The following is a 14,089-nucleotide window of genomic DNA, read 5'->3' on the forward strand; positions in this document are numbered from 1 at the left end:
TCTGAAAAACAAAGTCTTGAGATGCGGTCAGGCTTCCTGGTGGAATAAAGTACTGTCATATATTTATTTATGTGTCCCCCATTGATGTATCATTTTGGAAGGCGCAAAGTGCAGGCGAATCTATTGATGGGGTTAATATACAGTACCTCCTTTGAAGGGCCTAAATTCGGATTCTGCCCAAGCGTGTATTTACGGCGCATGGCTTAAGGCATGGTGTACCCCAGTAATGACAGTGACAATTTGGAGACCATTCCCCTTCTCTCCGCTCACTTTTTTTTAGCAAAAAAAAGGGGACCACATCATTCCGAGGCTTCTTGTGGAATTTCCGGGCGTCTGTTTTAAATTTTCAGATCACCGTTTTTTAAACATTTTGTTTAGACTTGCCCTTTGGCATCACAACTCTGGACTGTGCCTCCCATCGCTAAAACAAAAGTAAAAAAAAAGTCTTCGACGTGCGAGAGCTTTTTTTTCACAGTAAAGATTGAGACGATGTTTGCGCTCGGTGCATACCTTCTTGTGTGTGCTTTGTAGGTTAACATCTGGGATATGAGCGTAAAGTACCAACTTCCTCTGCAGATGTTAGAAGCGGAATGTAGCATCTTTCTAGGTCAGCCGCTCTGCATATCTCATGAAGAGTCCAAATGCGTTTTAATTTAAAATGTATTCTCATTTCCGTTAAACACATGTTGAAAAGGTTAATGTGCTTATCCATTTTGTTAAATATAATTTTGTTTTAAAATGCAACTGTTACAAGATTTTAGTCGGCATGAAACAAGCCAAATTTGTTACACATTGTTCTTTTTACATGGCTTTCATGGCTTTTAACATTAAAAAACCCCTTCCAAATATTTTTTTGTAGGGTATCGTTTCCTGCAATGCCGTAAAAAAGTGAATATACGATCTCATTGCCATTGATTCATGTTACATGCTAGTATCCGCGTTGTGGTGAAGTCTCAAACACCATAGAATGTTTGTAAAGGTGAATTTGACATCTTGAGAGTAACGAATACTCATCACGTGTACGAGACAGCCATTGCTCACAGAGACGATGGACATTTTTGGACATTTAGCTCCTTGTTGAGTTTGCCGTTATATCGAATGTGCCACTAACCTAGCTTATCCATGTTTTGGGTGCCTGTTGATTTGGCTGCAGGGTTTGAACATGTGTTTGTCTTGATTGTTAATCATGCAAGTCCACCGACTGTATCCTGTGTTTCCACATGTTAAAGGTTAATGTAGTAATGAAAATAGGCCATACACACACGTATTCCGATTTCACTCAGCTGACATTTCTAATCCGAAGGTGGTGATTTTATAATGGCATAAAGTTTGTTTTTGTTAGAGTATGTGTAAAATATTTGTTTACATTATTTGTCATATTCATTTATACACTATAGTTTGTAATGAGGTGCTCATTTGTAAGCTAAAGCCCAGATAATTAGAAGCAGACCAACTCTGCTTAAGTAGCTACGGAATTATAACAAAAACATTTCGGCGTGTCCTTTGTTCTGATACATTATAATGATGAATGCCTCCACAAGGTGGTGGTGGTGGTGGCAGCGGCGGCTTGGAGGATGCCTTCATCCAGCAGTGCATAATTATGATAAATGATTAATAATTCCATTGATTTATCACGAACCTGAAACCCAATTAATTGTATGCTAGTTTCGGAAGGTGTCAGTAAAGTAAACACAAGTATAATGCTCTAAACTTTATAAAAAAAAGAACTCAATGCCTTCATCAATGACACAGTGACCATAAGAGAAAGACATATATTTACACGATCTAACCCAAAAAAACCTCTATTATGAAATAAATATATAGTATAGTGGTGACATTTTGGCCAATGGCGCTTCTTCATAGCACTTAAATAGAGGCTAAAAGGTTAGACTGGATAATTGGAGTTAAAGACTGTTTCTTAATTGTTTTTTAATTGGCATATGAAGCGTTACCCCTTCGGCTTTTGGCAATTTGTTGTATTACTTTAGTTATACTTTAAAGTGTAACACGAGCTGCATATGATATGCGAAAATATTCGCGCTGCATATGCATCGTATGCAATCTAACATCACAAATCTACCTCTAAGTTAAATAGAGTGCCATCATTAGCACCGAATATTTGTTATAAGTCTGAGAATTAGATGAATATGCAAATGTTATGAGTCATTCAATGACCCTGGGGACCTATCTTTGAGCTTTACATTTTTATTATGCAACCATACAATGTATTTTGAAGGCAAAAAATACTTCTGTGTGTTTATAATCTTGAAAGGCTTGTTATATATATAGTTTTTTTAATTGTCAATTTCACTTTTCCAAAAGCACTGCATTATGCTGTATGTTGCTTCTTCATTTCAATTTTTTTTCATCCTGATTCTCAGGTATAAAATATTTTTTACTGCTTTGTGTCTGTCAAATATTGATTTCCTTATGTTCAGAAAAGCTGTTGTACTAGGATTTGGTTTTGCGCATATGTTTATCGAGGTTTAAAAGTTTCCTGTAAATAGTGTTGTTGCGAACGTACCACCTCCTTGTCTGACACCTCTTCTGATTTGTATTAAATGTACTTTCTTGTACGGAGTCTTCCACGTATCTGTGGCATTCAACAGAAATGGTAATCAGAAGCAGACAATGTGCCCACGAAAACGACTGCCATGGAGATGCAGTGATGAGATAAAGTCAGCTGGAGGATTCAAGTGGAGCGTGGCATCATGGGGCCATGTGGGATGGTGACGGTGTAGGGAGGCCTTTGTCCAGCAGTGGGTAGAACTTGGCTGGAAAAAGTGCACTTTGTTAAGTGTTCAAACAAGTTTCGATTTAAAGCTTTCGTGACTGCAGGGATTCATCTTCTGGGTTCTTTCGGTAAAGTCACATAGAATGGAGATAAAATAATAAAACATAACAGAATAAAATTCTCACGACGTTTCGGCCACAACACAAGTAGCCTTCCTCAGGTGAAGACAGCGCTGTCTTCCAGACAGTCCTGTTTCTTCACCTGAGGAAGGCTACTTGTGTTGTGGCCAAAACGTCGTGTCTTCCGGACAGTCCTGTTTCTTTACCTGAGGAAGGTTACTTGTGTTGTGGCCGAAACGTCGTGAGAATTTTATTCTGTTATTATTATTTTATCTCCATTCTACGTGACTTTACCGAAATAACCCAGAAGATGTTCAAATGAGGTAACGGTGCCGCCTTGCAATGCCTTACTCACGCCCACTGATGGTGGAAGAGGGCCTCCACGAGAGGACGCTCGACATAGCTCCTCGATATCCCACCTCTGGAGGTTATTTGGTCCACTCTGGCCAGATGCATTGGAAGAGTTGGGAGTGCCCACCATCCGCTATCTGCCGATCCATTATCCGTGGGGCACCCACTCACTTATACTGCTGGGTGGACAGAGGTGTTGGAGGGGGCGGGGGGGGGATTTAAAAAAATAACTTGCACAATTGTTTGAAACTGCCTCGCGGGAAGACTTAGCAACTGAGCAAAGAGCTTTTCAAAAATTCTCAATTCTGCTTGGATATCTGCCGTTTTGTAATGCTATTCCGAGCTCCAAAGCAGCCATCATTGTCAACTTTTGAAAATACCGCGTTAAGATTACCCAGATAATGTCCTGTTCGTTATTCAGTGACTGGAAAAATGCAATCGTTGGCATCATGCACATTGGCTCATTGTCTAACCACTAGATTATCTTGGTTCACATTATTCTCGTTATTCGGTATCTCTTTCCAGATCTGCTTGCTCAAGTGACATCCGCTAAGCTTATTCCAAGCCCACATGACTTCCTGTGTTGTTATTGCCCCAGTTTGAAGTGATGTTATGCTGCCAACTTATTGGGACTCTCTATTGCTTGGTTATACAACTGTATACAAATACCATGTGATATTGCGCTCTACATCACTGATCGACGGTGTCTGTGAAAAATATGTTCTTTGTGCTGCGTACTCATTTTAGCCGATTTATTTTGTTGAATTGTTTGATTTGCCATTTAACACACATGCGTGCGTTGCCATGTGCTGGTGTCGCCTCTCCGGTTGTACAGCACGAGATGCTTCAATTCAGATCCTGACGAAGCTCCCAGCAGCACGTGGAGCGAAACGTCGGACACTGCGTCACTCTAACGACCGAGAAGACTTTCGCAGTCGCGCCGTACGTGTCTCCGATTCGGCGTTCGCTTTGCACCGCGTGTGTTTCTTTCGCTGCAATGTCTGACATTTGAATCCCAGCAACACATGGGGAGAAATGTCGCACGCCGTGAGAACAACAGGCGGCCCAGCCCAAAGGCAGATCAGAGAGTGATGTTGTTTTGCACGTGCCGTGAAAGTTATTATTGGCAAAAAGATAACAGTATATGATGGCCTTTCCTCATAATTTCATTTGGACTCGTGTTCGCATTATGCGTAAATTGTGTAGTCGTGCTTTCTGTTTTTATCAAAAGTAAAAAAAAAATGTATTCGCCCTTACTGCGACCCATAGGCATCTTGTGACTTGAGTTTAGTGATTCAAAGAATGCCTTAGCCTGGCTATTATTTGATCATTCACATTACCATTCAAATACTCTTGTTATTCTTTATGCTATTTTTGTAACTGTACGTGTAGATTTTAATGAATTGTAACTAACATATCATACCAGGCCGTAAAAAGAAACATTACTCTCACGGTCATACAATCAAATTCAGGCCGCTGGGTGGCCTGGCAGTGGACATGGCAAAGAATTTCAGTCCACACTGTTTTTTTTTACGTGTGTGTTTGTGTATAGGGAATAAGATGGATGGCTCCAAGAGGCGGTCTGCTGGGCACAGCATTCTAAATATGACAACTGGCTACTAACATCTGGTTTACATTGAATGTGTACCCAAGCCACTGAATGTGGGGGTGAACATTCCTTGCTTATGAAGCGAAATGCATGTGTGTGTGTTATGGTTGTTTATCGAGAATCAGCTCCTAATGTTCTAGTCAGACTCTTGAGGTTGTTATTTTTTTCCCCTCCTTTTATTCAAAAGGTCAAGTTACATTCTATGGGACTATATGAAAATAAAAAATATATATTTGCTTTGTTTTTTTATTAAGTCAGGCTGTGAACGACGATACAGGAATTTAAACAATTCTCAAACGAACAACAACATAATTACTGAACTCTTTGGGATGTTTTTGGTTAACCAACAAGTTTTGTGAGTGGCACGAATTTTTCATGTTCAATGTAGGTTTTATGATTTCCATTATCCAATTTTGTTATGAAGATCACATGGCCTCAAGAAAATAAATGCTTTAAGCACATTTTCCACCTTTTCACCTAAAATTCAAGGCTTGACACTTGGACACTGAGCTTGCATCCAAACATTACAATCGAGTCATTCCTTTCGTATTGGTGTTGAGCTCCGTGCTTTTACAAAAATTTGTTTTATTAAATTGAGGCCGATTGCGATGGTTTTTTTGTTCATTCAAGGTTTATTGCCGTGTAATATTAACAGTTTACGGACAATTACAAAACATTATATCAACAGTCTTTGCAGTGGTCTATTACTTCATTCCTCAGTACAGGTCACAGATTAGCTTTTACCCAGCATAAGGTTGTTTTTTTTATACATGGTTTTGTCATTTTTGACAGACGACAGGTGGAAAATCATCACCGACTGCAGACTTTAAACATCCCAAAAAAATAAAAGCATCATGTTTCTACAGCTACCCACTGTCGTTTTAATCGGTGCCGATATTATACAAGATGATGATTTCTTCCTTGCAAACAACACACAAAAACCCTGAAGTAATTAACAAAAAATTGTAAAAAACCCCACAGATACTAAAATACGCTGGCTTGTGATTAACAAAGAGCTTCAAGTTCAAAAATGGAAAGTAATTAACATAGATCACATTAAAGTATTTTACATGTAGTTTTTAAAATGTATATAATGTAATGTATTTTTAGAAAAAAATTTATAGAATCAAAACGTACAGTAATTCTTTCATATTCATTTGTACGTTTGAAATACGGCTTAGCAGTGCAGTATTCTTCATAACCATATTACTAGCACCATTTTTTTTTAAATAGCGTGTTGTTAGCGAATCTTACAACAATTGCATTCATATTAACTGTTTGTGTAATAGCGAGTAAGCCAAACAACTCCTGTTTCACGTTTTTGAGTTCCTGTTGTAATCTGGCGTCAAATGCACCACTTTCTTTTGGGACCACAAATGGCTGTGCAGACTTTCACGCTGAATTGATTAACTTTTCTGGAAATTTTTATATATATTTTTTATTTGGCAGTACTTGAGTTGAAAACGCCAATACATCATTGCTTAATTAAGTTGTGCTTTTGGAATTACTGGCCTTAACCCAGGAAAATGCACATTGACATGTTTTGACCAATAGGCAGACATTTATTACCATTTTGTCACAATTCACTTTTAAAAACGTATTGTGTAATTCTTATTGCAGAAAGCCTGACTGTTACAATTCATGTATGATAACATTTCATAGTTTTTGTCTTGCCCATCATGATGCAAAGAGATCAACTTTATAGAAAATGTCATTGTAATTTTACTCCAGTATTGATGCAAAGCTAACAGAAAATTGACAGTCTCATTGGGCATCTTGCATTCAAAATTTTGAATCTGAATAACACGGAATTTAGAAATACAGAGCTAAAGTTTAACCTTCAAACAAAGGGGGCAGAAATATTGTTCAAAAATAAAATAGAAAAGGCATGTACAATGATATCTCAATTATTTTATATAATACTTTTAATACAGTACCCAGTTTATTTCAAGCCAATTTGTTATTATTATTTAGTGTGTGGCGCACAACTTCACAACCGTAGTTATATTTTGTAACAACATCACTGCTCTTTGGAGTAGACAATGTACATGGTTAATATTGTACTTTGTGCTCGCGGTATCACTAGGCAGCTTTCTAAATGCATTCTTATTATTATTATTGGTAGTTTCATTTCAATCAACTCCCAACCCTTTATTCCCCCAGCTACCCCACCCATATAACAACACTCCGTTTTTTTTTTTCCCAATCTCGTATTCCTCACACAATCTCTCAGCAATTACCTCAACCCTTACCGCTGTCTAACTCAGTGGTGCGCACGCACTCACGCACTCACACACACTCGCGTGAGTGCGTGAGTGCGTGAGCACGGGCACGAGCGGCAGGTGCGATCAATGCAGCAGGATGCGCAGCTTCAATCGCAGAGCCTGACCGAGCTCCCCGGAGAGGTAGTCCTTCTCGTGAGCGGCCTCCAGCCGCCGGAGCTCCTTGCGGCGGAAGGTGGGCACGCCGGTGACCTCGAGGGTGTGAGCGGACGGGCGCTGCACGGCCGCCGCCTTGCGCTTGGCCAGCAGCAGCGAGCTGCCGAGGTCGCTCCGGCTCTCCGACTCGCCCTCGTCGTCGGCTAGGGTCTGACCGATGCGGAAGATGCCCGCCTCGTTGCCAGCCACGATTGAGTACTTCACGTGGTTGTTAAGCGGGGCGAGCGCCGGCAAGAGGTCGAGGATGGAGTCTCCGTCCTCCAGCGAGCTGATGTTGACGTGCACGGTCACGGGGCGCTCCACGTCCAGGCTGGCCATGTTGATGTCTGTGGCGTTCTCGCGCAACTGCGGCACGTGGGTGGGAAGAAAGGACCACGAGTGTGCTCGGTTAACCTCTCATATTTTTTCCACTCCCCTGCGGTATAAAAATGATGTCATTTTGAGAGCTCGGGTAGATGAATGTATGCCCAAAGTTATTTCGTTCAGATCCTATACGACGATGGATCCGTGTGAATCGGTTTTTTTTTGTCTCGCTGAGATAAAACATTCAACCACAATTGGAAATTAAGCCACGATGAAGCAAGGCATTGGATATAACGACTCTATAAAAATAATTACATTATATCAATCGGGTCGATCCGTTGAATGTCTGTTTATTGGAATAGGCATGGGAGGAAACAATGGTGTGATATGCAACACACTAGGAATAGTTGCCTAGCACAAACATGCAAAATGTTCTTGAGTCTCTTTTATGTCAAGGGAAATGGCTGCACCCAAGGCAACAATTTTAAAGAGCCCTGGGCTCTTAACGTCAACAAATCTTCCTCGAGCCACCCTGCCCTGCCCTGCATTTATTTATTCAGGCTTCCTTCGAAGTGCCAACAAAAGCAGCCTCAGATGTTTAAAGCTGTGTGTGCTTTTGTGCTCAGCAAGTATTTCCAACTTTTCCATTGGTTCACAAAAATGTTTTTAGAATCAGAACTGTGGCACAATCACATTTGGGAAGGCCATTGCAATCCTTAATGGAAATTATTACTGCCAAAGCGGTGAACTGTGAGTTCAGAGCATCCTTCCATTGTTGAGGGTTTTATTGGTCAGTGAATTCAAATAAGCCCGTGTGTGCATCTGAATCTGGCACAGAGTTTGTCTCGGCTCACTTAGGCAACTCATAATATTAATCGACCGCCATGGTCAATACACTGCTGGCTGTCTCCAAGCACCTAATTTTAAGCATCGGACATCATCGCTTCTGGCGACATGTCCTGCCGACAGCCCCCTTATTATAATGAACAATAGGTTAGTTTCTCAAAAGAAGATTGTGATGTTTCAACTCACTAGCCTTTCTGAAGGAGGCTGACTGGTCTGTTGACCTTTTTCATAATCAATGTCAGCTACAATTCCAAGGTCTTTCTTGCCTACCAATGATTGTAAAGAAACAATTTGTATTTTTCAACCTGTCATTCATAATTATTCTTAAGAATGCTCTAGTGAAACGATAGAACAGTCTTATTTCTGAACTGGTCATTTAAGGCAATTTCCATTAGTTTACATATTTCTCCAGGACATAATCACACAATGGCCCATCTTTGTGAAATACGTTACAAACAGTTTGGAGTTTTACTCTTCAGCAAATAGCACGTGTCGTCAACATTGCCATGTGGCTGTCAATTGGAACCCAAGATCCGTGCTTGCAAGCAAATAGAGTGGCTCACTGGAAAGAACAGAAAACACTGAAAGCTATATAAATATTTACTAGGTGATGAGTTCTTCATGTCCAGACATCAACAAACATCATCTGCTTGTGACAATGCAAGTGAGTTTGGAGACACTCTGGCCGGTCTGCACGGTTGGTTGCATCTACTCCAACTCTTAACATTCCCATTCGGTCTTCAATTACTTTCCTCGCCACCCCCATTGTGATTAGATTAATTGTCAGGATTCTTGATTGTAATTCGATTCAAGATTTTATTCATTTTACATTGTGGTGAGTGTGAAAGTAGCCTAGTTGGAGCAGGAATCGCTTGAACCCATTAAATGCAGAGCATCTGAATAGAAAGTAATCCATTCTTATGCTCATGAGTGAAAAACTCATTTCAATTAATGAGTTGATGCATCGTGAGACCCCAAGTTCCCATGCATTAATTTCGCCTAGGCACCAGGTTGTTATTTCAAGTGCTCAAAATGGGTCAGAACGATTTCAATGCTCAAACGAGCGTTGAGGCGGTGCTCATATCCCGTTAAAATCCCTGAGCCAGTGGTGGAAACTCCACATTCCTGTGGTGGGGTTAAGTCTCTCCATAGGACAACCACTGTTGACTTCCCCAGGATACGAACCCTCACAACCTCCTGATTTGTGAGCCGCCCGCTCGCCTTACCGCCGAGCTGGGTGGGTACAAGCTCACGGAAGGCGTCAAGCCTGCGGGCGCGCTGTCCATACCTCTGCAGGTTGCGCGTTCTGCCCGGCATTTCTGCGTTGGCGGTTGGGCTTGGGGTAGCCGTTGATCTTGCACTCGTAGCACGTCTCCGACGACAGCACGTTCTCATCCTCCTGCAGCTCTGCGGGCCCAGTCCCTGGCACGGACCCCGGTCCGTACGCGCTCTTACCCCCAGCGCTGCCTCCAGACACACAGTGCCTGCAGGGGAGTCAAGCGCAGGGTGATTAACCCCCGCCCCCCCCCAGCCCATCATTTGCGCATCCACCGCTCTTGACCCGTCGTGTCTTTGGGTTATGTTACCAGCATGTGGGGGGGGGGGGGTGGTGCGCGGCGGTGAATTTACAAAATACGTGGGTTGGATCACGTAAATGTTATTAAACCCACCACCATCTGACACAGCCGATTAGTAAAGTTTGTCACATAAAGAGAACATGCCAATTTGTTATTAGTACAGCACACCGGTGTATTGGACAGCAAAGCCACAACATTTACAATCTTAGTACTGTATTATTTAGTAAGGGTTGTCATGTGAAAAACGTGCCAATTAGCTATTACTTCAGCACATAGGTGTGATGGCGAGTAAAGCCACAACGACTCCAATTGAGTACGAAGTTTCACTAGTGATTACAACCAGCTTCATCAGGAGATTTGCCAGGAATGTCAGTCTCGCCATCACACCTATGTGCTAAAGTAATAGCTAATTGCCAGGTTATTTTTTTTTAAGGTGCGCAGTTGTTTCCTGGCGGCATTCAGTAAACTATCAAAACAATTGTGTTTTAACATTTCTTAATAGACGCGCGTATGATATATAACAGCTTGGTAGTGAATTAGTGAAACTCTCTACTGCACAGATAAAGTGGTGAAAACATAAATTTTGGTTTTATTTTGGTTTATTTAATCTCCATTCAAACTAATGGTGTTCTATAGGACGATTCTTTGCATATAAAAGTCAGAATTACACTCAAGTGATTGGAGATTAAAACGTGGGAATCGTTCCATAGACGAATTAAGATTCACGTAGGAATTGTCCAATGCGTGATATTGCTTCGAAGAAAGGGGCATATTGCCCAAAGGCATCACCTATCCCATAACTCTCCTTTACAGGCCACAGTATCGGTGATGAATGCGTTGTGTGATAGTGGCATTAGGATGCGATCCCTAGCAGAAATCACGTGGCGCTGGAGAACAATGGTGCCCTTTACACTTCCCATTGATCATCTCGTAAGAAGCTGAAAAAAGTTCAACCACTTCAAAAATATACAGTCCCTTCCACATGAGGCACTGCCTCGGGCAGATAGAGAAAAATTAAATGACTTGTGAAGGTTTGTGGTAACTTGGCATGATAGAGTGAAGATGAAAACCACATCGCCAAACATTCTTTACGCACGTGATCTGTGAGATTAACTACTTTAATAAAAGCAGCGTTTTCTCTTATAAGGCAGGGCTAACGATGGACTTGGTAAGCCGCTCGGATTTGTGGTTGTGCACCACTGCTAACGCAGTCCCTTATTTGTATGTGTTATTGAATGGTGGTTTAGAAAACATAACCTCACACTAAAGAGGGACCACTGCCCAGAACATTACTCTGTTATAATTATTTTCTGTAATAAGGCAGCGTGTTGGGGATTTTTTCTGAAGTTTGTGCTTTTAGAGTACCGCCAATGCAGTCCCATAGTTTACCGTTTATTTAACACAGATTTTGTTTAATTGCCAGGTTAGCCATCCTTGCTATAGACACATGTGCTGGGACATCTGCAGTACACTTAATTATTTTCAATAATGATCTCCAAGAATTTTGGGACTGCTTGAAAACCTAAGAGCTCCAGGCGATCTATCTTTCCATGAGTGCATATTAAACTGAAACGAGCGCGTTCGAGCGTGGGTGGACCGTGTACAAAAACACTCGTAATGTCCAAACTCTGCACTGAATGACTCTGTTGGTGCAACTCAAAGGATTCGTTGTGTATTCAAATACGTAATGTATTTCCCTCTGCGGAATTCCACCCCCACTCTGCTGCGCTAAGAATTCTAAACGTTTTTTTTTATTTATTTGACCAGGTACGTTCCCACTGAGCAACGTAGTTATTTTTCAGAAGCGACCTGGTCACAAATGATAGCCCAACGGAAGCGGCTTATCACGTGGAAATTTATAGCAGCCAAATACTCGAAACGCATGTTGACTAAATGCGGAGGAAAAAAACGGAGCACCCCGGAAAAATCCAGGTGACCACAGGGAGTCGGGATTGAATCCACGACCTCCTGTATAGCAGGCGAGGTAGTTAACATCTCAAAGCCACCGTGATGCCAAGGCTTGACCGCTTACCCCTGGCCGGCGCGGAAGTAGCCGGGAGGACAGCCGCACAGGTATCCGCCCTCCGTGTTGGAACAGCCAAAGTTGCAGGGCGCCTTGGAGTGTGAGCACTCGTTGACGTCGTTGCATCCGCCGGAGAACTGATCGAAGTTGTATCCATTTGGACAGGCGCACTTGAAGCTGCCAAGCGTGTTGTAGCACGACGCCGAACCGCACACTTGGGGGTTCGTGCACTCGTTCTCGTCTGCGGGAAAACGCAAGGGGGCAAATTAAACAAGGGGGCAAAAACCCGCTAAAGGCCAGCAATGGTACGTTTCTAACAATAATAATTGTAATAATTCCATTTATGTTACGCCTTTCGTCGTGGACCTCAAAGCCTCTGGCGCTTAAACTGAATTCGAATAACTCTCAACGCAGCACATCGTGGTTTGCCTTAGGTAACTAATCGTAATGGTAATATTCATTTCAACTTGTAATGGGAACGGTATTGACTCATTCTCAACGAAGGAGAATGACTCAGAAGTGCGAAGAACCACAGACAAGCAGGAAGTCAGCCACGCAGTGAGTGGACGCCAACAATTGGCCAAGCTCTGCAGTCCCCTATATATTCAGGTGTTATCGGTCATTTAATGAGTGTTTAAACGTGGGAGGAAATCGGAGCACCCGAAAAAGAGCCACACGTGCGAGGGTGTAACATTCTAACCCCGACGGACGGAACAGGTGGAGTCGACATTTTTGCATTCTCCTGGCGAGCCAGGGCATGGCACCCTCTTGACGCACACGGGAAATAAGTTTTGCGACATTTGTGTGAGCCACAGTGCTGGATAGCCACCGCAATGCAATCCTTTAAAACAAATGTCCTACAACTTTGGTTCGTGGTGCAGCTGTTAGCACAATTCACTATGAACCCAATGCCCTGAGTTCACTTCCTGGCAATGGCAAAACATTGGTGGCAGAGGGTGAGGGTCTTTCCATAGTGCGGCCATCATCATCAACTGCCTTCAAGAAAGCCTGACCTCGTGTTATCGACCTCATACGGATGAAGGGATCGAGTCAAAACCCTGTCCAGAATTTAAACTCGCAACCTTCCAATTGCGAGCCGCGCATGCTGTCGCCGCTCCACCACGCTAGAAGTAAATTCAGGAAACTAGCGCACCGTAGTTGGTCGGCAGGTGGCATGCGGTGGGGTCACGTGTGAGTGCTCCCACCTCTTCCCTATACGTCTTGCCGGCAGGGAACAGTAGGCCAAACAACCTCTATATGGCCTCTATAGAGCTGTCCCAAGCAGAAGCCCCTGCCGCCAACAGAGGCGTGAGCAAGCAATCGCAGGGGCTTGCATATCTCCCTTTGCGATCTTATTATTAACTCTGTTGTCATCAGTTGTTCGGCGGCTGTTGCGTAGCAGACTACTGTGCACCCACCGACACACTGGTTCCATTGGAAATGCTGCAGGTATCCCGAGGGGCAGCCACACCGGTAGCCGCCCAGCATGTTCTGACAGCCGTGCTGGCAGCGGTGGTTTCCAGAGCACTCGTCCATGTCTGAAAAGAATAGTAAATAAAAATGTACACCATTAAACTAAACTACTTATTTTATTTCACCAGTTTAGGCCCACTGAGTTATATAGCTCTTTTTTCAGAAGCGACCTAGCCACAAATGATAGCTCAACGAAGTGGCTCATCATGTGGAAATTTATATCAGCCAAATACTCTGAATGGATGTTTCTAAATGTGGAGGAAAAAAACGGAGGACCCGGAGAGAAATCCACGTGTCCACGGGGAGAGAAACATGGAAACTCCAAATATACAGGCGTCAGGGTCAGGATTGAGCCCACGACTTCCTGTACACCAGGCGAGGTAGTTAACATCTTGCCACCGTGGCACCCACAGACATAGTCTGCAGTAGTTTCACAGTAGAGGAGGGCCGATCGAGCAATTTGCAGGTATCTTTATTTGGCAAATATTGAACGACTTTTCGAATCACATCACACGATCTTTTAACGTCCACTGTGAAGCAAACGGGGGATAAATTTAACGGTTAACATATCTGTAGTACTAGCCAAGGCGGCCTACGGGATGCGAACCACGAACGT

At 42.7% G+C, this 14,089-nt stretch overlaps 1 protein-coding gene across 1 annotated transcript in view; it reads right to left on the bottom strand.

Annotated features, from left to right (window-relative positions):
- Nucleotides 1–5,041: 5,041 nt before the first annotated feature.
- LOC116939489 (fibrillin-2-like) overlaps nt 5,042–14,089 on the bottom strand; it is an 84,431-nt gene continuing 75,383 nt past the window's right edge. The window contains exons 62-65 of the mRNA XM_032947916.2: nt 13,419–13,538; nt 12,010–12,241; nt 9,689–9,884; nt 5,042–7,596 (exon numbers count right to left, since the gene is read on the bottom strand). Of these exons, the coding sequence (XP_032803807.2) occupies nt 7,162–7,596; nt 9,689–9,884; nt 12,010–12,241; nt 13,419–13,538 (983 nt within the window). The 3' untranslated portion in view covers nt 5,042–7,161. The remainder of the gene's footprint in view (nt 7,597–9,688; nt 9,885–12,009; nt 12,242–13,418; nt 13,539–14,089) is intronic.

This window comes from Petromyzon marinus, chromosome 1, assembly GCF_048934315.1.
Source record: "Petromyzon marinus isolate PM22_M1 ecotype Great Lakes invasive population chromosome 1, UKy_Petmar_22M1.pri1.0, whole genome shotgun sequence".
In the NCBI taxonomy this organism is placed as follows: Eukaryota; Metazoa; Chordata; class Hyperoartia; order Petromyzontiformes; family Petromyzontidae; genus Petromyzon; species Petromyzon marinus.